Source organism: Mustelus asterias, chromosome 10, assembly GCF_964213995.1.
Source record: "Mustelus asterias chromosome 10, sMusAst1.hap1.1, whole genome shotgun sequence".
Taxonomy (NCBI): domain Eukaryota; kingdom Metazoa; phylum Chordata; class Chondrichthyes; order Carcharhiniformes; family Triakidae; genus Mustelus; species Mustelus asterias.
Window position 1 is genome coordinate 83,383,660 of NC_135810.1, and position 25,936 is coordinate 83,409,595.

General features: G+C 40.5%; 1 protein-coding gene across 1 annotated transcript; it reads right to left on the minus strand.

Annotated features, from left to right (window-relative positions):
• Positions 1-222: 222 nt before the first annotated feature.
• Positions 223-25,634, minus strand: poglut3 (protein O-glucosyltransferase 3). Its single transcript, XM_078222062.1, has 8 exons — positions 25,304-25,634; positions 24,622-24,819; positions 14,126-14,406; positions 13,815-14,025; positions 9,612-9,808; positions 7,892-8,086; positions 5,730-5,834; positions 223-3,054 (listed from the first exon to the last, which is right to left on the minus strand). The coding sequence occupies exons 1-8, from the start codon at positions 25,509-25,511 to the stop codon at positions 2,929-2,931; spliced, it is 1,521 nt and encodes a 506-aa protein (XP_078078188.1). The 5' UTR covers positions 25,512-25,634; the 3' UTR covers positions 223-2,928.
• Between the last annotated feature and the right edge of the window lie 302 nt (positions 25,635-25,936).

The window sequence follows — 25,936 nt, forward strand, 5'->3', positions numbered from 1 at the left end:
CTCTGGAATTATCTTGTAAAAAACATCACTTTGCAACATCTCTCCTGCATCTTCCAAAGTTTCCTCAAAACTTTTAACTTCCATCATGCGTTCAGTTCTTAATTCCTGTTGTTTGTTGTCTGCCCATTTCCATTTGTGCAGCACCTTGCTATGTTTCGCTTTTTAAAAAGTTATGATATAAAATGCAAATTGCAGCAAAGCTGTCCTACAGTATCCCAATTTGACTGCTTAATGAAAATATAAAATTTATTGTTTTAGGTATTCTAAAAGCATCATTAAATGCACAAACCACAACTACAAAAAAGCAGTGTATAAATATTTCTAAATGAATTAAATTGCTTTGAGTTATGTTTCTGAAGGTGGCAAGTTTATATTGACAAACTGGTGGAATCCACCAAAATACTCTTAAAGACTTCTAACTACTAAATGTTGAACTCTTAATTGAATACAAACAAAGATTTCCTACAGCAATAAATGTTTTGTAAAGCTAACCTTTGATTTTCTACATTATAGTCTACAACCTGTCTGCATTTACAATGGCTGGAATTTTCCGTCTGTTCACACCCTGCCACCACTGCAAGCGAGGATGGAAAATTTGACGCTCAGCCAAACTTCCGTTCACTACAGCAGGACCAGAAAATCCCATTGGCGTGAAAAGCCAGTAAATTCCCCCCTATAGCTTCTAATATTTGACAACTTTTGGTCCGCATTGTGAGTTGACAGTAAAAGGCAACTGCATTGATCTCCAAGTCTGGAACTGTGTAGTTCCAAGCACTGAAGCAATGCTGCTTCATGGAACCAGACATTTTATTTTTCCACTAATGACCAAAATTCAGATCTTCAGCAGTGAAGAACATAACTTAGTACAAACACAGTTCAAAGACTCGATTCTTAAAATTCAAAGTAGGGATGTTCACTGATGATTGCAGCATTCAGTACCATACATCTCAAATACTGAAGTAGTCTGTGTCCATGTGCAGCAACTCCTTGACAATATCTAAACTTGGACTGATAAGTGGCAAGTAAAATTTGCACCACACAATCACCATTTCCAGCAAGATAATCTCACCATCTCCTCTTGATATTCAACAGCATTAGCACCACTTAATTCTCACCCTCAACATCCTGAAGATAATCATGGACCAGAAACTTTAACTGGCCTAGTCAAATAAATACTGTGGCAAGAGCAGAGCCGAGGCTGGGAATTCTGCAGCGAGTGAGTCACCTCCTGACTCCTAAAATCTGTTCACCATCCACAAGGTGCAAGTCAAGGATGTGATGGAATACTCTTCACTTGCCTGGATGAGTGTGGCACCAACAACACTCAAGAAGCTTGACACAAACCTGGATGAAGCAGTCTGATGACTGGCATCCTATCCGCCACCTTCAGCACTCACTCCTTCCAGTGACGCAGTGGCAGTAGTGTGTACCATCCACATGATGCACTGCAACAACTCAACTAGGCTCTGTCGACTATACCTTCGAAAGTTGCAATTTATACCAGACCAGGGTAGCAGACACATGGGAACTACCACATGCAAGTTCACTTCCAAGCCACATGCCATTTAGAAACTATATTTCTCTTTCTTCATTGTTGCTGGGTCAAAATCCTTTAACTCCCTTCCTGCACCAGATAGACCACAGTGGTTCAAGACGATGGCTCACCACCATCTTCTCAAGGACAATTAAGAATAAGCAATAAATGGTGGGCTTGCAAGTGATGCTCACACCTCACGAAAGGTAAAGAAATTCAGGACTTGTGGTAGAGAGTTGTCCCATTTGGACAGCTTGCTAGCTGTAACTGTACTAGTTTTTACTTATCAAATCAATATGTGCCCATATAACATTTAAGGAATGCATAGTTTATCTCTCCACATTTTTGGTACATGGTGAGGAAACGAGACAGTAGCTATTTAGGAGAGGATGTGGTTAACAAAACTTGTTAGATACAGCCAAGTGTTCAGATATCAGTCTTAGTGAATCCAGGAATGCAAGAGCAACCACTCCTGTTTAAAGACAGAACGAGTTTGTCATGAATCATTTATAGTCAAGATGTTTTGCAGTCAACATGATTGCCAATTTCTTGTATAAAACTTAGTCTGAATTAATTTACAAACTATCTGTAATAATTATTTCCTTCCCTAAAAGGTGAACAGTTTGGAATCGAAACTTCCTACTTGAAAAATAAATGAACCACACTGCACCGGAGATACCTCCAACCTTTGGATTGTATCTCATGCTTATATACCCAAATCTGTTCTTTACACCACAAATATTACTTTACAAACATACAGTTCAGTATTTCTTGCAAGTTTCAGCACAATTAATATGACTATTTAATATACAACATATCTGGTGAAAGTATATTAGAATTGTATTTTACAAAAGAAGTCTTAAAGAATCCAGTATATCTAAATATGCAGCGAGTCTATGGTGAAGTAACTTGGCTTTGAAAACCATTCTGTAATAAATACAAATCGGATTCTAGGATCAAGTAAGGTGAGCCCTGATAGACTAGATGCAACACTTTGCATCGTGCTTACTGACAAATAAAACCAGATGAAATACACTTGGTGTGTTTTGAATTGTAAATTACAGCGTGAACTATTTTCAAGTAATGACTACAAACCAATTCCAAATTACCAACTTCAGCTCATCACTCCAGCTACAAGTTCAGCTTCTAAATTCACATTTCATATAGTCAGTTTGATACCATGAGGGTAGAATTAACATGATACACAAAAGCAGCATTAGGTTTAGAGGGGAATAAAAAAAAAGTGTGGTGAATAATGGCTACTGAAAATGACATTTAAGTTCGTGTCTAAATGTACATTACTTCAGGCCCTTTCTGGAAATCGTGGAAGGAAGAAAGAGGGATTTTTCAAGTAATGCATACAAAATTAACCGAGGCAATGATATTGATTATTATTAAAGTTCGTCCTTTATATTGGCCGTTCTCTTGCAGTTACAAAAGGATTCATTATCAGTCGGCTGCAGAACATGCTCCATTCCCTCTTGAATTTCTGGCTTAGTTGTCTGCCTTTTGGCATACTCCTAAACAGTAAAAATGAAAAATAAATTGAATTAGAAGAGCTGCTACCAGTTTAACATTACAATGAGAATATTGTGCTCAAAGAGGTTAGTTACTTTCTAATGACAGGGGGTGACAAGACATCAATGTTGTGTCACTCTAAATGGAGGGATTTATTACAAGTGGAAAAATAGCTTAACCTGTTACAATCCCTAAACCTGATGGAAATCGAAAGTTCCGATCATCTTATTGATAAAAGGGAAATTTCTGATGGGGAGACAGTGGGCCAGAATCTCCAATCTCACCCTCAGCTGGGATTCTCCGTTCCCACTGCAGTAAATGGAGATTTGGCTGAGTGCCAAATTCTCCGTTCTCATCAGAGTGCAGTTCATACAAATAATAATACTGATTTGTTGCAAAATTAAAGCCCATTTCATAACTGTTGGAGAAAAACATGGCCGGGATTTTTCAGCTGTTCATGCCCCACCGCTGCTGCAAGCGAGGCCGGAGAATTTGGCGCTCGGCGGGACCAGAAAATCCCCAACTGACATGAACGGCGATAATGTGTCAACCACATTGCTGTGGGTCTGGAGTCACATTTAGCCGGACCAGGCAAGGACAGCAGATTTCCTTCCCTATGGACATTAGTGAACCAGATGGGTTTTTATAACAATCGACAATGGTTTCATGGTCATCATTAGACTTTTAATTCCCGATTCTTATCAAATTCAAATTTCATCATCTGCCGTGGTTGGATTCGAACCCAGGTCCACAGATCATTACCCTGTGTTTCTGGATTACTAGTCCAATGATAATACCACTACACCACCATCTCTCTTTAGCTAAATGTGAAACATCAGTACAGGATTTATAGAGCTCAAAAACAAGACCATCTTCCCAAAACAAATTCAGATTCTGAATTACAAGAACACTGGAAGAAAAACAGAAAATGTTCAAAACATTCAGCAAGTTTATCTGTCATTATCATCCAGTTCTAATGGTGGGTTCACAGCTGAAGTAGCTGCTCTCCCCATTGATACTGCCTGACTTGCTGAGTGTTACCTGCAATTTCAGCTTTCCTGGATTCCCAGTTTTGGAAATCCGAGTTTATAATCCAAGGAGGACTTGAGTTTCATTACAATAATCTGCATAATGACTTTCTTGATAATGTGTCAGACAGGCTCATTTGGTAGCCTATGAATCAGAAGCTCTCACTCCAGAAACAGGAGCACAAAAATTCCAGTGCATTACTGAGGGAGTGCTGTGCTGTCACAGCTGCTGTCTTTTGTTAAACAGTCTGCTTTCAAAGAGCAAAGGTGTGGTCCTCACTGAGGGATAAGCATTGACCAGGACAATCAACCTCACTAAAACAAGATGATCTGGCCATTATCACATTGCTGTTTGTGGGGCTTGGTTTGTGCAAATTGGGTGCTGCACTTCCTATATTACAAGAGTAACTACACTTTATAAGGTTCTTCATGTCTTTGGGAGGACTGAAGGTTAAGTTTCTTTTTAACTTTTATGTTTGATCTGTCAGTTTTGTCCGTCTCTTTTGGCTTACCAACTGGGGAGAACACAGAAAAAAGGTAAAATAGAAGAAAGAACCCACTTATAAAATCACCCACTCCCCAAATTATCTCTAAACAAAAGAAAATTGAAGGTCAGAAATTTCCCATCTCCTTTAAAAAGGCAAATAAAGTTTTTTTTACATCATGTAAAAACATCTCATCCATTTCTGCAAATGAGATCATAAATACAAAACGTACAAATCAAAGATTTTAACAACCAAACCTACATCTAACAACTCAATTTTTCAGGGAAGTGCAAGTCATGAGTATCAACATTATTTTGTTTACATGCAATTTTCATAATTGGTACAACAATGTACTTTAGTAATATCCTAGTTTACAGCATTTGCCCATCCTTTAGCAACGATACCCCATAGGTGGCAATTTGCCCACCCTTTAGCAACGATACCCCATAGGTGGCAAAAGAAAAAAATGACCCAATAGATTATTTTCTAATTTGAAAACTATTTAGCTTCAGTAGAAGCTTCACTTTGACACTGGAAGCATAATGCACCAAGTGTGAATCATATTAGTACACCTTTATCTCTTTCTCTGCAGAGTGATGTTTCTTGGGTTCCAGGCCAATTCAACATAAGACACACCACAGTGGAGCAAATTCCAAAGAATATCTCCCTTTACCGCTACACAACCAAATGAGAAAATTAGGAATTTGTTAGTACGTAGAAATGAGTATAATTTAGGGACAATCCTTGGATCTTTAATTTTTTTTAATGTAGAGACTGAGAAGAGGAAAAAACCCTGTACTTTGCAATCAAAAAAGACATAATGGACATAACACTGAGAAGCAGATGTAATCCAGTGATTTTCCCTTTGTTGATTGCATCCTCGTAAATCCACATGACTATTTTACTGACAAATTTAAGAATGTTAAAGGTTCCACATAGGAACCCCAAGTTTGTAAATATTAACATATAAAAATGCCAAAAGTGTTTTTAAAGAAATTACCAAGGATCCATCCAAGATGAGTGGTTATCCCTAATGTTTCCTTCCATTAATGTTATCATCCACTGATCCAGTTGAATCAGAGTACCATATCCTAGATAATTCAGTACAAAACTGCCTTGCAGGACTATGCAATCTAATAAATGGATCTATTAAGTCTCTCAAACCTGTAAGACTATGTAATAGTAACAGTAAAGACTTGAGGGCTGCAGGAGTTCTCTAGCTAGAGCTTGTCCTGATCTGGCAATTTTCTGAGCTTCAGCATCATTGTCCTAAGAGAAGACCAAGCAAACGAAAAAGATGTTAGCAAGATGTATGTAGCATGCCATTCAGAAACTTCCATTAGCCACTGCATTGTTACAAATATAGAACAAGGATTACCCTGTAATGAATATCTTTTACTGGTGTTGTATGCGTGACAAAACAAGATTATTGCTTTTAACTTTTGTGTAATAATATGTTACACTCATTCTATGAACTAAGTAAAGGTTTACAATAAGAAAAAAGATTCAACCATTCTGCAAACATTGTTATTTTAATTATACAAGAAGAAATTGCATGTTTCAAGCAACAATTGCAATAGAAAATTAAGTTGCCTTGCAAACTGCTTCACTCTCTTGTGGCATGGATTGCTTCATTTATTGCACAATTTCTACATCAAATTAATAAGCAAACCTAATAAGGTAAGAATTAAGTTAAAGTCTAGCCAATATGACAGAATGATATAGTACTGTCCTAAGATATGTCCCATGGGTAGCTAACTTGCAGCTGTTATCAATAAAACTACGTATCCCTAGAGGAAACTTTGCAAAGTGATTACATTAACAGGCATTGAACTCAATAACTTATGATAACTCAAGCCATCATTACACATGATTCATATTGGAGGCAAGGAGTTTGTTAAATATAATTAATTTGTCTTAAAAGGCTAACTTCATTTCAGAAAAGTTTTCTTGATTAAGTCTTTTGAGCTGTCTAAAGAAAAGTTTATAAAACCTGGATACTTTTCCTAAATGATTTGAAAAACAAATCCAGAAACATCCAGGTATAACAAGTGCTGGCATTTTGAATAAATTTGCTTTAAAATATATAGTTCACTGTTATGTTAGCTATAGTTAGTTTTGATAAGTACTGTATATGTTCTGCTGTTATATTGTGCACAATTTACTCGTTTTGTCACATATTACATTAAGTCACATCAATAAATACTAACTTTGTCCCTTTTCCCACATTTCTACAGTTAAGTTGAAATTAAGCAGAAAATGGTAATAACTAGTGCGGCAAGTGTAGTGAACTTCAGATTAAATGACATCAGCACCTCCCCGGGGTTCATGGCTAAACCGCACTAAAGCGTCAATGACTGGAGGTCCTAAATTTGACCCTTACAATTAAATTAGTCAATCACAAAGTCAGCAGTGACCCCAATTCCCTTTCCACTTTGCCCCCAAGATTCTCCTTTCCTGAAGGTGCTAATGAAGGCTGTGGTATGGTACTAAGTCAGTGGTTCCCAAAGGGTGCGGCGCGCCACACTGGTGCGGCGAGAGAGGATGGCAACTGTGGCGGGAAGATTCAAGGACAATCAAAGAAACATTTAAACTTGGTTTAAACAAGCATTGTTTTATACTTTCTGGATGTCCCATGATCATATTGTAAAGTAGTTGTGTTCTATGTTATGAATCAAGCACTGCTAGGAGTTGTTTTTATTTGTTTTTGAATGTATTTCTCATCAATAAAAAATTCGGTGTGGCGCGAGCAAATGTTTATTCCGAAAGCGCGGCCCAGTGAAAAAAGTTTGGGAACCACTGTTCTAAGTAATCAAATGAGTATCAAAACAGTACTCAACAGTAAAAGTTGAATTTGATACAAATCAAAATCAGGAGCAGGAACTATGGCTACTGTATTCTCTATCCAGCCTGAGGTCAAAGCTTAGTACAGCACCTATGCTGAATAAAGAGACTTTCTTCCTTCATTTGTGCTCTGCCTGTAAACAGGTCCTTTCGTGGCTCTGTCTGCTTGCTGATGCTTCATCCCGAGATATTTTTCTGAGCAGTTTTTTTTTGTCTGTGGTGGTTTGCAATTACCTTCCACTCAGGGGCAGGGGCAAGGGGGATCCCTGAGTCTATCTCAGTTAGAATGGGAAGCGAACCCATGCCATTGACGACAATCTGAACCACACGGCCCCCAAAGAGAGACTAACTCAGCATAAATCACAATCTGAGCAAGAGCTTCCAACATCTGAATGGATCAGTGATACACCACATTTACCCACTGAGCCTTTGGGGAAATTCTACACAGTAAAAGTTAATAGCATCACAATTTGCTTACTTACCATCACCCATTTAATCCTCTCAATAACATCACTCATATCTCTCTTCAGTGGAACATAGTGTTTCCATGGCTTCAGAGATCTGTAGAAGTGCTCATAATATTTAGAATCCTGCTTCAATACAAGGCTGTCACCCAACATAAGGTACGGGAACCTGTAAGCTGCCACAGTACCATCCACATTCACTTGGTATTTATACTGGAAAAATGTTCAGAAACATCTCATCTCAATAAAAAAAGTTCACATGAAAGTTTTTAAAACTGCATCTAAAAAAAAACCCTTCTAAAAGGGTATTTTTTTTCAATAGTAATAATGAGGATTTACCTGAAAAGATACTTTAAAATTTCAATAATTATAGGTCAATTAATATAATGAAAAACATATTGGCCTGATATAATATTTTGATTTGAAGCTAATGTTTTGTAAGTCCATATTCACAATAGATAATATAAAGCTTGCAAGAAATTTATTGTTTGAACATCTTTTCCAGAAACATAAATTAACACATACAAGAGATACAAACTGTAGGTGTTGCTACTGAGTTTGAGCACAGTGATCTGTCTTTACCTCAAAGATCAATTCTGCTTCACATTTTTAAAAAAGGGGAAAGGAGATAACACTGTAAAATTCAACATTGTTACACCTGCCTTTCTGGTGTGAAACAGGCAAACGCGAATTGCAGAAACATTTGGTTTCATGCTGAACAGTTGGGGCTTCTCTTTAGATCCTCAAATATTTAATTAAAAGTCTCTGGGCCCACTTTTGACTTAGATATCGAAGATCATTTAGACTTGCTAATCACAATTTATGGGTCATAAGTTGCCTACCTGGCAATTTTGAAAACGACTGTTGCAGGCCGTTCAAGAAAACTGCCTCAAATCTCCATGTAACGTCCTTTCTGTGACTGGATGAAGTAGGAGTGCTTCTCCTGACTTCACAAAATAACTGTGGACCGCTACTGGCCTGCTGGATTGGCTTCCCCCTCACTCCCCACCCAGACCTGTGTGTGGGCTTCAGCTCTGGCTGAAATTGGTTCAGCTCCTGCACCTCACCAGAATAGAGTCCAAGGACAACACTGGGTGACCCTCTGTACTCTGGCACTGATTGTGTGCCACAGGTACTATGCCCAGTTTCAGATGTTACCGAATTCAGGATCCCGTGGATTTATGCTTTGGAAGGCTACCAATAATTCTTAACCCCTGAAAGTATTTTTCCAGTAGAAGAGTAAATATCGGTAATATTATATAACAGCAGCTAATACAACATCTGGTTGCAGTGCAGGAGGTAGTGGGAGAAAAGGAGGCGGCATAATATATATAGCAGATTGTATCACCTAGGCAATATAATTCTCTTCCATGCCTGGCGCGCTCCCTATAGAATGCTTCAGCATCACAATGGGTCCACTCAAACCCTGGCAATATTAATGGCTAGGTTTTCTTTCTGTGCAGTCTGTCAATCCACCATCTGTGATCAGATCTGTACCAATAAGCTTACAAGCCAAGCAAGGTATCCCACCATCCCTACCTCGCCACTACATCAGTGAGAGTGAGATGATGGATTCAGCAGGGCAAGGGAGATTGAACCCACATCCACCAGTATGTGGAACCGGAAGCTGATACTCCAATTTTGCATCCTAAATAAGATTGTATTTTACAGTAAAATTTGAAAATTAAAATAACACAAGATTTTAAAATAATTCTTTCATTTGCCTATCGAATCATACCTTAAAAAAGTCAAAGAAACTGATTAATTGCGCTTTTCCAAGTTCTTTCTCTTCCTCACGAAAAAAGAAATAGGCAGTTATTCCTGCATCCAACAGCTCAGGATTGTTTCTGGAGATTCTCACTAGTTTCAGTCTCTCTTCACGACTGTCCCTGCCTCTCCAAAAAGCTTGCTCTGTTTTATCACTCCAGGCAGGACCTTGGATTTTGTAAGAAATAATTTGAGCAATTTTAAATACAGTATATCAGTTCTTAATTTCAGAAATTCCTCTTCTACCCCCCACGTCAACCAACATTGTTAACAGTTCTCAATGCCCCTCCTCTCAAAAAGGAAACCCTTAACCTTCTGGGTGGCTTATTTAGAATACAGTTAAATTCGGAAAGAAACTTAAAATTGGGGATCAGAAAATAAAATATGAATTAATTAGAATTTGTTCTTAATTCAGGAATGTTCAATTCATTTTTGGAGCAGACACTAAAATAGAGCCAATGACCACATGCTTTTCCATTCACTCTATTTGCAAGTTTTGCTGTCATTTATTGACCACCCTCAATTGCTCAAAAAGGTGATGGTGAACCACTGTGTACTGTTAGGACTAGTAATCCCAAGGGCTGAACTAGTGATTCTGCAACATGAGTTTAAAACCCACCAAGACAGCTGGGAATAAGCCACCAAAATGTAACTCAACTGATGTACCCTCGTAACAGCATTGTGGGCTACAACGATTCAAGAAGGCGGCTCATCACCCACCTTCTCAAGGGCAACTAGGTGTGGGCAATAAATGTTAGCCATCCAGTGATGCCATGTCCCAAGAATGAATTTTTAAAAATGTACATTTTGGCCCATATTTTATGATCAGCTCTGAATAAACACCCCTTGCCATCTGTTACATTTATAGTTGCCCACAGAATTTGTCTTGGCTTTAAGACTGCTATATACAGCTAAGAATTCAAATTCAGTTAATTAAATACATCTGGAATAGTAATCTTATATCAGTATTGGCGACCATGAAACTATTGGATTATTGTGAAAATTCATCTGGTTCATAAATGATTAGAAAAGGAAATCACCATCCTTACCCAGTCAGGCTTATGTGACTCCAGACCCACAGTGATGTGACTGACTCCATAATTACCCTCAAATGGCAAGCCTCTCTGTTGTATTCAAGAAGAGGACTCACCACCAGCTGCTCAGAACAGTTAGTGATGGGCAATAAAACCTCCGAACATCCCTCCCTCATTTCCTCCACTTCTCCTTGATTCCATTGAAGTTTTGCTTCAACCATACGGGGCATTGGATGAGACCCCACCGGGACTACTGTGTACAGTTTTGCTCTCCTCAATTAAAGGAGGGGATCACTTACATTGGAAGCAGGTCAGAGAAGGTTCCTAGGATGAATGGGTTGCCCTATGGGAAACGTTTGAGCAGCTGGAACTATACCCACAGGAGTTTAGAAAGATGAGAGGTGCTCTTATTGAAACATATATGATTCTGAAGGGGTTTGACAGAGTAGCTGCCGAGATATTTCCTCTTATGCTGGGATCTAGAAATAAGGGACACAGCTTAAGGTGGAGATGGCGTGGGATTTCTTCTCTCAGAGGGCTGTTAATCTTTGAAATTCTCTTCCACAGAGGCTGGGTCATTGAAAATATTCAAGGCCGAGTTGGACAGGTTTTTGATCAACAAGGGAATCAAGGGTTATATGGGGGCAGGCAAGAAAATTGAGTTAAGGCTACAATCAAATCAGCCATGAATAATTAAGCAAGCTCCATAAGTCAAATAACATACTCCTATTTCTTATAATTTTATATTCCAATTCAACAGTCAGTAAGGAGGCGTATTAACAAAAGTAAATTAACAATGATTTGCATTTATGTAGCATCTCGAACATAGACATAACCCAAGACATTTAACGGAAACATAATCAAATAAAAAATGGCACCATGGTTAGAAAGAGCCATTAAGCAAACGACTAGAAGCTAGATCAGAGAAATAATATTAAGAGTCTTAAAAAGGAGCACTGAGGTCAAGAGAGGCATTTCAGAGGTTTGGGTCTACATGGCTGAAGACATTGTCACTTATGGTGTGCCAAAGGGAGGGAGAGATGCAGAAGTGTTGGAGCAAGGCAGAGTTCTTGGAAGATGGTAGGAGTGGAGGTGAAAGACCATAGAGGGATTTGAACATGAGGATGAGGGGTTTTACGTCATGTTGATGGACCAGGTTAGCATGTGCAGGGATGATGTGAGGCATGCGTGGGGTTAGGGCATAAAGTCATCTAAAACTGTGCTGCTGGTGTTTATGGAGGATGGAAAATTAGGGAAATCAATAGGAAAGTATTGGAATAGAATCTGGAAGTAACAAATGCACAGGTCAGAGTTACAGCAGCAGATAACGTGAGACAGGCGTGTCAGACTTTCCAGGTTTCAGAGGTGGCAGAAGGCGAAATCTGTAATATGGAGGAAGTAAGTAGATGCTCAGTTCAGGGCTAATTGACAGGAAGTTTGCAAAAATTCTGGTTCAGCCCAATATAGTGGCCAAGGAAAGAGAATGGAATTGGTGACATGGGAATAAAGTTTGTGGAAGGAGCCAAAGACAACAGCTTCAATCTTCCTAATGTTTAACTCGAAGAAATTGTAACCCATCCAAGACTAAATTCTTCTATAAGCAGTCAGACAACACAGAGACAGTGTGCAATGGGGCTGGGTGTCATAAACATATGTGCAAAACTTGACGTCACATGTTTGGATAATGTCACTGATGGTAGCTAGTAGGTGAGGGGATAAAGGATGGATCCTTCAGTGGGATGAGGTACAAAGAAAAGACACTGGAAGCTTCCCTTGGCTGTGATTGGACAAGTGAGAGAGAGTCTGGGTAAAGACAGTCCCATGCAGCTGGACAATGGAAGAGAGAGAGACAGACACTGGGGCAGGATGATATACCAACTGTGTGAAAAAATGTAATTAATTTACAGATGCACCATAGAAAGCATTCTTTCTGGTTGTATCACTGCTTGGTATGGCTCCTGCTCTGCCCAAGACCGCAAGAAACTACAAAAGGTCGTGAATGTAGCCCAATCCATCACGCAAACCAGCCTCCCATCCATTGATCCTGTCTACACTTCCCGTTGCCTCAGCAAAGCAGCCAGCATAATTAAGGACCCCACGCACCCTGGATGTTTTCTCTTCCACCTTCTTTCATCGGGAAAAAGATACAAAAGTTTCAGGTCACGGACCAGCCAACTTAAGAACAGCTTCTTCCCTGCTGCCATCAGACTCTTGAATGGACCTACCTCGCACTAAGTTGATCTTTCTCTGCACCCTAGCTACGACTGTAACACTACATTCTGAACTCTCTCGTTTCCTTTTCTATGAACGGTATGCTTTGTCCGTATAGCGCGCACGAAACAATACTTTTCACTGCATGCTAATACATGTGACAATAATAAATCAAATCAAAATCAAAGCAAGGTTAAACAGGAGAAGGGGAATTTGGTTACAGTCGCATAGGATTTCATCTGTGACTTTGATTAGGATTATTTCAGTGCTGTGGCAGGATTGTAGAAGTTCACACAAGAAATTAGAACACATGGGCATGGATTTTCGACATGGCAACATGTTCAAGGGCTTGAATGTTTGGCGATGGGGTGAAGTCACCCAAAGGTGGATGAAATTGAGGCCAAAATACACGAGAGAGAGTATGGAGCACATGAGGGTAGTAACTACATTTAATAAAAACAGAAAATACTGAAAATGCTCAAGTCAGGCAGCATTTGCGGGAGAAACAAAGTTAACGTTTCAGGCCAATGACGTAAAACATATATCAGAATTGAAGGACCATCGGCCTGAAACGTTAACTTTGTTTCTCTCTGCACAGAAGCTGCCAGAATCTGCTGAGTATTTCCAGAATTTTGTTTTCATTTCAGATTTCCAGTATCTGCTGCTTTGGTATTGGTATCATTTCTCTGATTAAATCTCATTTGCATTCGTCATAACGGAAAATCTCCAGCCTTGGCTAATTTATAACAACAAAGAAAAAGAAGAAGAGAGGGGAGAAGGGAAATAAAATGGCTGGAGAAATATGCTCTTGTATGGAAAATTTAATGTTAAATAAATAAAATCCACTGCAACAGTAGGTGTCAGTAGGTGATTGTTTTTATATTAAATTTTATGATGAATTCAAACAGAAAAATAAGCAAACAACCTACCAGTCTGTCCTTGAATGGAGAGAAGATCATTTGTTACACCACGGAGTGTTTCCAATGTAGAGCGTGTTATGTCATATGTTGGAAGGACAATATCTGCAGTATCCTCAGAGCCACACCAAGAAATGATGGGCAAGGGGTTATCCTTCATTTTACGGGTTTCCAGTGGCCAATCTCCAACATTTACATAGAATTCAACATCTGGCAATCGAACCTATGGAAAGTCCATAAAAAGAACTAAATAATGAACCGTTTTGTAACAGATTACGGTACAAAGGATATGATTTTTAGACTGTGGTCTTATTGACACTTACTTTCCTTGCTAAAGAAAGCAGCATTTCGTCTGAAAACATTTTGAAGTCAGTGTACCGCCCCATGGTTCGTCGATAAACCTGGTTATCCAATATGGTGTAGTGAACAATTCCCCGATCACCAAATCGATTTGGTACTTCTTCCAGTAGGAGTGCGAGATCTATACTGGGAAAACTGGTGAAGTCGCGAGAAATCTGTTCCTCTTCTGCGGGACAGGATACGGTATCTTTCCATTCCTGAGGTTCCTCTTCTGGACAGTAACAGTATTCGTGATAAACTGGCCCTGATAACAGAAGCAGGAACACAACGTACTAATGTTACATGCAATTACACATTGCCTCTGTAATAAGTTAACCCCGTCAAAAACGATTGTTTAGCAGACATTTCTTTGCACCAATTCCCCACAAATATTAAGCTATGCATCAACAAAGTTCAAACAATTTTCATAGATTTGCAAGGCAAATTGTTCACTACATTTTACAAATAAATGCCTCTACACGTAATGTTAGAATGACCAACTTGTCAATTTGCAAGTCTTTTTCTTCCTACTATAGCTGGAAAGTAACTTGTCCAGGTTAGTTGTTGAGGACTGTTCCAGCCGCAGTAACTTGGCCACAGGACAGTAAAAAAAAAGTGCACAAGATTACCTAGATGTCATCTCTGTAACTTTACATTTTTGGGCAAATACATTCCCTGAATTTGAGAAGACCAATAACAACCACAATTGAAGTGAATTACTGCGGGTGCTAAAAATAATCAACAGATCTGAGAGCATCTGTGGGGAGAGAGACAGTTAATGTTTCACATTGAAAATGATGCTTCTTCAGAACAACTACAACTTGCATTTATATAGCATTTTCAATGTAATAAAAATAAATAAAAATCAATTATTTGGCAAACCACTGTCAAAATATCACAATGAGTTAAAGATCAACATCTAGACAGCAGAGAATTAGAATGCAAGGGTTAATGACTCTGGGAAGAGAATTCTTTTCAGCGTCTAGAATGAAATGGGCTCTAGAGGGAGAAGGGGAATGTGGATAGAGAACAACACGAGGCAATGATCAGAGATTGCTCATCAGTGTTGCTTCTTTTCAAAATGTTAAGATCGAAGTAAAGCAAGTTAAGAACAAAATTATAGTTTCAACACTCAACCTCCTACTAAAGCCTGGGAGATCTGAGCCCCTGTAGGCAGTCAGACGGTTACAGCACTTGGAGGATGTCTAGCCACAAAGTCCCTCTCAGCAATGTTCAACGTCAAAAACTAGCATCCTTGGGAGAGATTAAATAAAGACTTGGCTGAAAAGAACTATCAGTGAATAAAAGTCTCACACAACCAGTTCCTGTTTGGGAGGGTGTATGCCCAGTTTTGTGGCAAGATACCCAAACATCAATAGGACAGAAAAACAAACCTCATTAATAAAGTTCTGTATACTTCAGATACAACTCAAAAGAAACTCACATGCAATTCCAATGGTGCCTCTGGTTCTTTACCAATTACCTTAAACCATATTTTGGGTTACCACCCCTTTTACCCTGGAAACAATCACCACTCATTTAATTTATCAAAATCATTAATGATTTTGAAGACCTCCATCAAATCTCTGATTAAGCTTCTCTACTCTAAGGAGAACAATTCCACTTTTCCAGTTCCTCATTCCTGGTACTATTCTAGTAAATCTCTTTTCCTCTCTCTCAAAGGTCTTTCCTTTTCCTAATGTGTGATGCCTATAAATGAACTCAGTACTCCAGCTGAGGCCGAATTAGTATTTTACAAAGTTTGGCATTATTTCCTTGCTTTTAGTACTCTATGTAACTTTTAATTAAATCAAGGATCCCATAGATTTATTTTTATTAGTCTTCTCAACTTGTCCTGCCACCTTCAAAGGTTTGTGTACTCATCCCAGGTCTCTCAGTCCCTGCACATTCTTTAAAATTGTGCCAATCAGCACAAATTGCCTCTCCTCATTCTTTCTATTGAGATGCATCATTCGACACTTTTCTGCATTAAATTTCATCGGTCATCTGTCTGCCTATTTCACTAACTGTACATCCTATTGAAGTCTGTTACAGTCCTCCTCAATATTTACTATATTTCTGAGTTTTGTGTCATATACAAACATTGACATGCTGCCCTCTACTCTCAAGTCCAGGTAATTAACATATATCAAAAAGAGCAATGGTCCCAACTGACTGTTGTGGAACACCATTGTACCCCTCTAACTGAAAAACCACCACAAATCACTGTTCTGCTTTCTGTCCAAAAACCAATTTTCCATTCATTTTGTCAGTGTCCTTTTAACCACATAGACTAACACATCATCAACTGAATTACCCTCATCGACCTTTTCCGCTAGTTCAAAGAACTCATAAATCAGTCCAACAAAATTTGCCAACACACTTGCGCTGACTTTCATTTATGAGTCCATACTTGTCCAAGTGTCAATTAATCCCCACCCCTTCTTAAAGAAGAAACAAGCACATAACACTTTCAATCCTCCAGTCCTCTGGCACCTTCCCCGTAGCCAAGGCGAATTGGAAGATTGTGGTCAGAGACTCCACAATTTCCACTTTTAGTTATCTCCTATATCTAGGATGCATCACATCCAAACCTGAGTGGCCTTTTACATTGAAGACTGCCAATGTTAAGCATCTTCCCTTTAGCTTTTTTATCTCCTACTCATTATCACTACAACCTTTCTCTTTACTACTACACTTGTATTGGTATTCACTAATACTCCAGTCATGCCCTCTGCCTCCACAAGATTTCCTTTTATATTGCTGAAAGACATTTTGTGGAAGCTTTTCATCTTGCACTCATCAGGACAGTTACAAGAATACCAATATCAGGGGGAACAACAACTTTATACTGTGTTGGAGGAGAGTGATGAAGTGCACTCTGATAGGTAGAGGTTTTGCCACAAAGAGTGTACCACTTAACATTGACTGACAGTTAACAGCCAAGCATATCCCCCTCCCCCATCTCATCTCCATGGAAATCATAATGCCTGAAATAGGTGCACTTAAGGCATCTTTTTGACAAACCAAATAAACTAAATCAAATAAACTGAAGAGCAAAGTAAAAGGGGCAGCCCCTTAAAAAGGGGGGCACCGCCCAAAACAAAAACATAAAACTTAAAACATCAAATCAAAATGTGATTAAGAGGGTCAATAATACACCCCAGTCAATGGACTCCGCATGCTCCCTCCCCAGGGACACCCGGCCGTGAATGGAGCTGTGGTAGAGGGGCAGACAGTCAGATCGGACGACCCCCTCAGTCGCCCGCTGCCTGGACCCGTTTATGGCGAGTCTGGCCAGGCCCAGGAGCAGGTTCACGAGGAGGTCCTCCACCTTCCCCGTTCCCCTCCGCACCGGATGCCTGTAAATCAGGAGCGTGGGGCTGAAGTGCACACAGAACATCAATAAAAGGTTTTTTTTAGGTAACAAGAGAGTGCAGCCTTAGACAATTAACATAGAAGTGGTCCACGGACTCCACAAGACCGCAAAAAGGATGCACATAAAGGAAACACTGTTGGACCAACAGCCTTTTTTAAAATCTATTTATTAATTGCTCAATGTTTATTTACACAAGATATTGTTTGTAGATTCTGCTATTGATGCTTTAATAAGAACATAAGAACATAAGAAATAGGAGCAGGAGTAGGCCATCTAGCCCCTCGAGCCTGCCCCGCCATTCAATAAGATCATGGCTGATCTGACGTGGATCAGTACCACTTACCCGCCTGATCCCCATAACCCTTAATTCCCTTACCGATCAGGAATCCATCCATCCGCGCTTTAAACATATTCAGCGAGGTAGCCTCCACCACCTCAGTGGGCAGAGAATTCCAGAGATTCACCACCCTCTGGGAGAAGAAGTTCCTCCTCAACTCTGTCTTAAACCGACCCCCCTTTATTTTGAGGCTGTGTCCTCTAGTTTTAACTTCCTTACTAAGTGGAAAGAATCTCTCCGCCTCCACCCTATCCAGCCCCCGCATTATCTTATAAGTCTCCATAAGATCCCCCCTCATCCTTCTAAACTCCAACGAGTACAAACCCAATCTCCTCAGCCTCTCCTCATAATCCAAACCCCTCATCTCCGGTATCAACCTGGTGAACCTTCTCTGCACTCCCTCCAATGCCAATATATCCTTCCTCATATAAGGGGACCAATACTGCACACAGTATTCCAGCTGCGGCCTCACCAATGCCCTGTACAGGTGCATCAAGACATCCCTGCTTTTATATTCTATCCCCTTCGCAATATAGGCCAACATCCCATTTGCCTTCTTGATCACCTGTTGTACCTGCAGACTGGGCTTTTGCGTCTCATGCACAAGGACCCCCAGGTCCCTTTGCACGGTAGCATGTTTTAATTTGTTTCCATTGAGATAGTAATCCCATTTGTTATTATTTCCTCCAAAGTGTATAACCTCGCATTTCTCAACGTTATACTCCATTTGCCATATCCTCGCCCACTCACTCAGCCTGTCCAAATCTCTCTGCAGATCTTCTCCGTCCTCCACACGATTCACTTTTCCACTTATCTTTTTGACACTTTCAGGTTTGTAGTCACAACAGGTTCTAAGAAGTTATGAATGAAAGGCAGTTTTTTAAAAAACATTTTTCCACATGCCATTGTTACTATAGGGTTCAAAAATAGAAAATGCTGGAAAATCTCAGCAGGAGGGGAGGGACATCCAGACTCAAAAGGTTGGCTCTATTCTCTCTCCACAGATGCTGTCAGACCTGCTGAGATTTTGCAGCATTTTCTGTTTATGTTTCAGATTCCAGCATCCACAGTATTTTGCCTTTATCTTACTACTGGGTAAATTAGTTCTGTTCAGAGTGTATATTGGTTGAACGAGCATGAAAGTGCTATGAGTTGACATGGAGGGCAAGGGGGCCATTGGCTATGGGTGGAGGAGCATGTTTTGGCATGGAGGATACGATGGGACATTGGGGATGGGTGGGGCATATGTATTGGTTTGGAGGATATGAGGGGGCATTGTGGGTGTTTGGTAGCCCAAGTTGGCATAGATGAGGTTGGGAATGGGTGGGGATGTGAAGGGTAAGGATTAGAGGACCTGATTTTGAATAAAATAACTGGGACAATGACCCAGAGAACTTTTAAACATGTCATTGCATCACTCAGCAGTCCCCATGGCTGGCTCTGAACTGTTCCCACGTGCGTGGCCATGAGTCCAGCATTCCCACTCCCCCACCACCACTGAGCAAAAATCACGCCTTTCCAGTCATCTTTTTCTGAGGGAAATGCACCAAACCAGCAAATTTCCAAACTCCTGCTACCGGCCACCAACAGGAAAATCCAGCTCATGAAATTGTGGCTACAACAGAGATCTGGCTAAAAAGAGGGCAGGATTGGATATTAAATATTCCCGGATACAAGGTGTGCAGAAAAGCTTGAAAAGAAAGGAAAAGGGCAGGAGTGGCAGTGATGATGAGGATGTGCCAGAGTGGACAAGGACAAAATTGACTTGGCTAGAGCTAAAGATCAAAAAAGGTGCAATTCTATTGGTCAGTCTAATCTATAGGCCACCGACTAGAGTGAAAGGTGTAGGGGAACAAATCTGCAAGGAAATTACAGAGAAGTGTAAGAATTAGAGTGGTTATAATGGTGGATAATTATATTATTCAAATAGAGACTGGGATAATAATAGTGTAAAGGACAGTGAGGGGCAAGAGTTCATCGGTGTGTTGAGGAGAATTTTCTACAGCTCTATGCTTCCAGCCCAATATGAAAGGAGTCTATTAGACCCAATTTTTGGAATGAGGTGCGCCAAGTGGATCAAGTCATGAGGTGGAGATGCCAGCGTTGGACTGGATTGGGCATCGTAAGAAGTCTCACATCACCGGGTTAAAGTCTAACAGGTTTATTTGTAATCACAAGTTTTCAGAGCGCTGCTCCTTCATCAGGTGAGTCAGCACTTGATGAAGGAGCAGCGCTCCGAAAGCTCGTGATTCCAAATAAGCCTGTTAGACTTCAACCTGGTGTTGTGAGACTTCTTAAAGTGAATCAAGTGTCAGTAGAAGAACATTTAGGAGACAATGTCATTGTTTCACATATTTTAGGCTGACTATGGAAAAGGATAAGGAATAGTCCAGAGTAAGAATAATTAACTGGGGGAAAGCTAACTTCAATGGGGTAAGAATGAATCTGAACCAGATAAGCTGGAATCAAAGATTAGCAGGCAAAACTGCAACTGAAAAATAGGGTGCCTTTAAAGAGGAAGTTCAAGCACAATCAAGGTATATTCCCACAAAGCAGAAAGGTAAGGCAAACAAATCCAGAGCAATTTGGATGACGAATGAGATAGAGAGTAATATTAAGTAGAAAAGGTGTGCTTATGTCAGTTAGATAATTGAGAACCAGGCCAAGTATAGAAGGTTCAGAGGAGAATTGAGAAAGCAAATAAGAGAAGCAAAGAGAATGAGAAGGGACTGGCAGCTAACATTAAAGGAAATCCAAAAGTCTCCTGTAGGCAAATAAATAGTGCAAGAGTAGCAAGAGGAATGGGGCTGCTTAGGGACCAAAAAGAACATGGAGACAAGGGATATGGCTGAGGTATTAGATTAATACTTTGAACCTGTCTTTACCAAGGAATATGCTATCCAGGTCATGGTGAGAGAGGAGTAGTTCAAAAACTTGAAGGATTTAAAATTAATAAGGAGGTGGTATTGAATAGGCTGCCTGTACATGAAAGTTGATAATTCCAGCAACTACAGACCAATCAGTTTAACATCAGTGGTGGGGAAACTTTTAGAAACAACAATTCAGGACAAAGTTAATAGTCATTTGGGGAAAACACAGGTTAATTAAAGAAAGCAGGCACAGATTTGTTAAGGGAAAATCATGTTTAACTAACTTGCTGGAGTTTTTTGATGAGGTCGTGGGGAGACCTGATGAGGTTAATGCTGATGTACATCGACCTCCAAAAGGCATTTGATAAAGTGCAACATAACAGACTGGTGGGCAAAGGTAAAGTTAATGAAATAAAAAAAAGAGGAGAGGAGCAACATGCACACAAAATTGGCTGAATGGCAGGAAATAAGAGTGGTGGTGAATGGTTGTTTTTCAGATTAGAGGAAGGATTATAGTAGAGCTTCCCAAAGATAGTATTAGAACCTCTGATCTTCCTGGTATATATTAATGACTTAGATCTTGGTGTGCAAGGCACCATTTTGAAATTTACAGTTAATATGAAACATGGAAGTACTGCGAACTATAGAATTTCAAAAAGACAGAGACAGGTCTGTGGAATAGAGGGGTGGCGTTACAAGTGACAGATGAAATTTAATGCAAAGTAGTGCGAAATGATTTATTTAGGTAGGAAGAACATGGAAATACAATATAAAGGGCACAACTCTAAAAGGGGGAACTGGAAAAAGGGGCGGCACGGTAGCACAGTGGTTAGCACTGCTGCTTCACAGCTCCAAGGACCTGGGTTCGATTCCCGGCTTAGGTCACTGTCTGTGTGGAGTTTGCACATTCTTCCTGTGTCTGCGTGGGTTTCCTCCGGGTGCTCCGGTTTCCTCCCACAGTCCAAAGATGTGCGGGTTAGGTTAATTGGCCATGCTAAATTGCCCCTTAGTGTCCCGGGTTGCGTAGGTTAGAGGGATTAGCGGGTAAATATGTAGGGATATGGGGATAGGGCCTGGGTGGGATTGTGGTCAGTGCAGACTCGATGGGTCGAATGGCCTCTTTCTGCACTGTAGGGTTTCTATGATTCTATAATGTGCATAAATCATTGAAGGTGACAGGATAAATTGAGAAAATAGCTAATAAAATATGGTATCCTGGGCTTTATCAACTGGGGCAAAGAGTACAAAAGCAAGGAAATCATGTTAGACCTGTGTAAAACACTGGTTTGGCCTCAATTGGAGTATTGTGCCCAGTTCTGGGACACCACACTTTTGGAAGAAGGAGAGAGGGTGCAGGAAAGATTCACAAAAATGATTCCAGGTATGAGAAACTTCACTGTTTTCCTTGAAGAGAAGAAGGTTGAGAGATTTGATTGATGCATTCAAAATCATGAGTCTGGACAGAGTAGAAAGGCTGAATCTGTTCTCATTGGTGGAAGGTCAATTTGAGGTAATTGGTAAAAGCAGTAATGGTGACATGAGGAAAATCTTTCATTGAGTAAGTTGTTAGGATCTGAAACGCATTGTGAGTGAGATGGTGGCAGGTTGAATCCAGGGATTCAAAGGGGAATTGGATCAACATAAGACCATAAGACCATAAGACATAGGAGCGGAAGTAAGGCCATTCGGCCCATCGAGTCCACTCCACCATTCAATCATGGTTGATTTCAACTCCATTTACCCGCTCTCTCCCCATAGCCCTTAATTCCTCGAGAAATCAAGAATTTATCAATTTCTGTCTTGAAGACGCTCAACGTCTCGGCCTCCACAGCCCTCTGTGGCAATGAATTCCACAGACCCACCACTCTCTGGCTGAAGAAATTTCTCCTCATCTCTGTTCTAAAGTGACTCCCTTTTATTCTAAGGCTGTGCCCCCGCGTCCTAGTCTCCCCTGTTAATGGAAACAACTTCCCTACGTCCATCCTATCTAAGCCGTTCATTATCTTGTAAGTTTCTATCAGATCTCCCCTCAACCTCCTAAACTCCAATGAATATAATCCCACGATCCTCAGACGTTCATCGTATGTCAGGCCTACCATTCCTGGGATCATCCGTGTGAATCTCCGCTGGACCCGCTCCAGTGCCAGTATGTCCTTCCTGAGGTGTGGGGCCCAAAATTGCTCACAGTACTCCAAATGGGGCCTAACCAGTGCTTTATAAGGCCTCAGAAGTACATCCCTGCTTTTGTATTCCAAGCCTCTTGAGATAAATGACAACATTACATTTGCTTTCTTAATTACGGACTCAACCTGCAAGTTTACCTTTAGAGAATCCTGGACTAGGACTCCCAAGTCCCTTTGCACTTTAGCATTATGAATTTTGTCACCGTTTAGAAAATAGTCCATGCCTCTATTCTTTTTTCCAAAGTGTACGACCTCGCACTTGCCCACGTTGAATTTCATCAGCCACTTCTTGGACCACTCTCCTAAACTGTCTAAATCTTTCTGCAGCCTCCCCACCTCCTCAATACTACCTGCCCCCCCACCTATCTTTGTATCATCGGCAAACTTGGCCAGAATGCTCCCAGTCCCGTCATCTAGATCGTTAATATATAAAGAGAACAGCTGTGGCCCCAACACTGAACCCTGCGGGACACCACTTGTCACCGGTTGCCATTCTGAGAAAGAACCTTTTATCCCAACTCTCTGCCTTCTGTCTGACAGCCAATCGTCAATCCATGTTAGTACCTTGCCTCGAATACCATGGGCCCTTATTTTACTCAGCAGTCTCCCGTGAGGCACCTTGTCAAAGGCCTTTTGGAAGTCAAGATAGATAACATCCATTGGCTCTCCTTGGTCTAACCTATTTGTTATCTCTTCAAAGAACTCTAACAGGTTTGTCAGGCACGACCTCCCCTTACTAAATCCATGCTGACTTGTCTTAATCCGACCCTGCACTTCCAAGAATTTAGAAATCTCATCCTTAACGATGGATTCTAGAATTTTGCCAACAACTGAGGTTAGGCTAATTGGCCTATAATTTTCCATCTTTTTTCTTGTTCCCTTCTTGAACAGTGGGGTTACAACAGCGATTTTCCAATCCTCTGGGACTTTCCCTGACTCCAGTGACTTTTGAAAGATCATAACTAACGCCTCCACTATTTCTTCAGCTATCTCCTTTAGAACTCTAGGATGTAGCCCATCTGGGCCCGGAGATTTATCAATTTTCAGACCTTTTAGTTTCTCTAGCACTTTCTCCTTTGTGATGGCAACCATATTCAACTCTGCCCCCTGACTTTCCTGAATTGTTGGGATATTACTCATGTCTTCTACTGTGAAGACTGACGCAAAGTACTTATTAAGTTCCTCAGCTATTTCCTTGTCTCCCATCACTAGATTACCAGCGTCATTTTGGAGCGGCCCAATGTCTACTTTTGCCTCCCGTTTGTTTTTAATGTATTTAAAGAAAAGGAAAAAAATGCATGACTATGGGAAAAAGCTATAGGCATGACAGTAGGTGGACTGCTCCTTCAGAGGGCAAGCACAGTCACAGCAGGCCAAATGGCCTCCCTTTGTGCTGTAACTATTCTATGATTGTACGATTCCCGTGGCACTTCCTCTTGTCCCAAGCCACCTCTGGAACATACATTCCCGACTCCTATATTTGCAGAGTTTCATTCAATTATCTCTGGAGCTAAATAACTTATCTGTGGTTTCCAGTACTACCTTATCATGAGGTCACACTATCCCATTGTACTAAATAACATTGTTGTAACAATGTACAGTCAAACCAATTATATCTTAGTACTGAGCTCAAGTTCAGGCCAACCTCCACTCATTAAAATATTTTCTCACAACTCCTCCACCCCAATGTTTTTTTAAGATCTGATTTTACCTTGCAAAATATATGGAGACTGGCCTACATGTTGACCTTGATGGAATATTTCAATCTTTAGCCCCTCACTGGCAGTTCCATACAGTCGGTACCTCATAAGAAATGTTCCATCATTTCGATCCAAGGGTGCAGGTACATAACGCCGAACATGTTCTCTGGAGGACAGCACTTTGATCACCACATTGAAGGTATTACTTCCTGAATTAAAAAGGGCAAAATGAATGACTTTACTTTTCAATTTCACTCACTATACCATATCTATTAATTTATGGGCATAGGTTTTTTAAAAAAAATCTACAAAGTTACAATTGGCTAGAGAGGAGTCTCAACAGAAAATCCACATTCGAGTGGCTTTTAATTTGCACAAACATGTGAGCACAGAAATTTGATTATAACCTTTAAATGACTCCCAGATGTCTGGTGGTCATGATTCCGTTATAATTCAATCTGGGGAATTTTAATTGTTGTACTGCAAGATGCTGGACAATACTGGCAGAAATGCTTAACCATTAGGACTGCATTGCTGGACTTCAATAAAGTTAACCTAAACCTGGCTGCAATGAAATATTGCAATCAATATAGTTTTAAGAGTGAATTACAGCAACAAATCCAAAACTGATGACCATGTTGTTTCACTGGGAGTGAACAAAATGGTCCAGATTTCCAGCAGGAATTTACATACCGGGAGAAGAGGTGACATTTTCTCCTGTGGAGTTAACTGCCTGGATATAGAAATATCGAACCGGCAGCACAACATCAGCCCTCAGACCCGGCCCCCAGACCAAACTTTTTGCAGCACTCACTTCCTCTTTCCCTGTTTCACATTTACCAACACAAACCATCAAAAACAACTCCACCGAAAACACCCAGAGCCATTGCTGCCGCTGCATTATTTTTGATCTGCTCCGATTCACCGCGTAGGCATTTGCAAACCTCCCACCACACCACCCCCCCCCCAAAAAAAACTTCAATGCCACCCGGGGATACTCCACATCGTTAGCCGCCTTTGACTGGAGTGCGGAAACCCCGATGGCTGCGTCGGAATGAAAGGAAAACCTGGAACGGATCCCTGGTGGAGCCGAACCGAATAACTATTAGCTTGCATTTATATAGCGCCTTTAACCCAGTACAATGTCCCAAGGCTCTTCACAGGCGTGTTATCAAACAAGATTTGTCATCCCCCGGGGTGGACAGGTCTTGATGTTCCATCCTGCTATCCAGTGGAGATGGGGGGTCTGCGCTGGAAGGCTCTTTATTCTGGAGTTGTCCCCTGTTCCATTGGAGATCTGGGCTTGGAGAGTGTTGCACCGTGCAG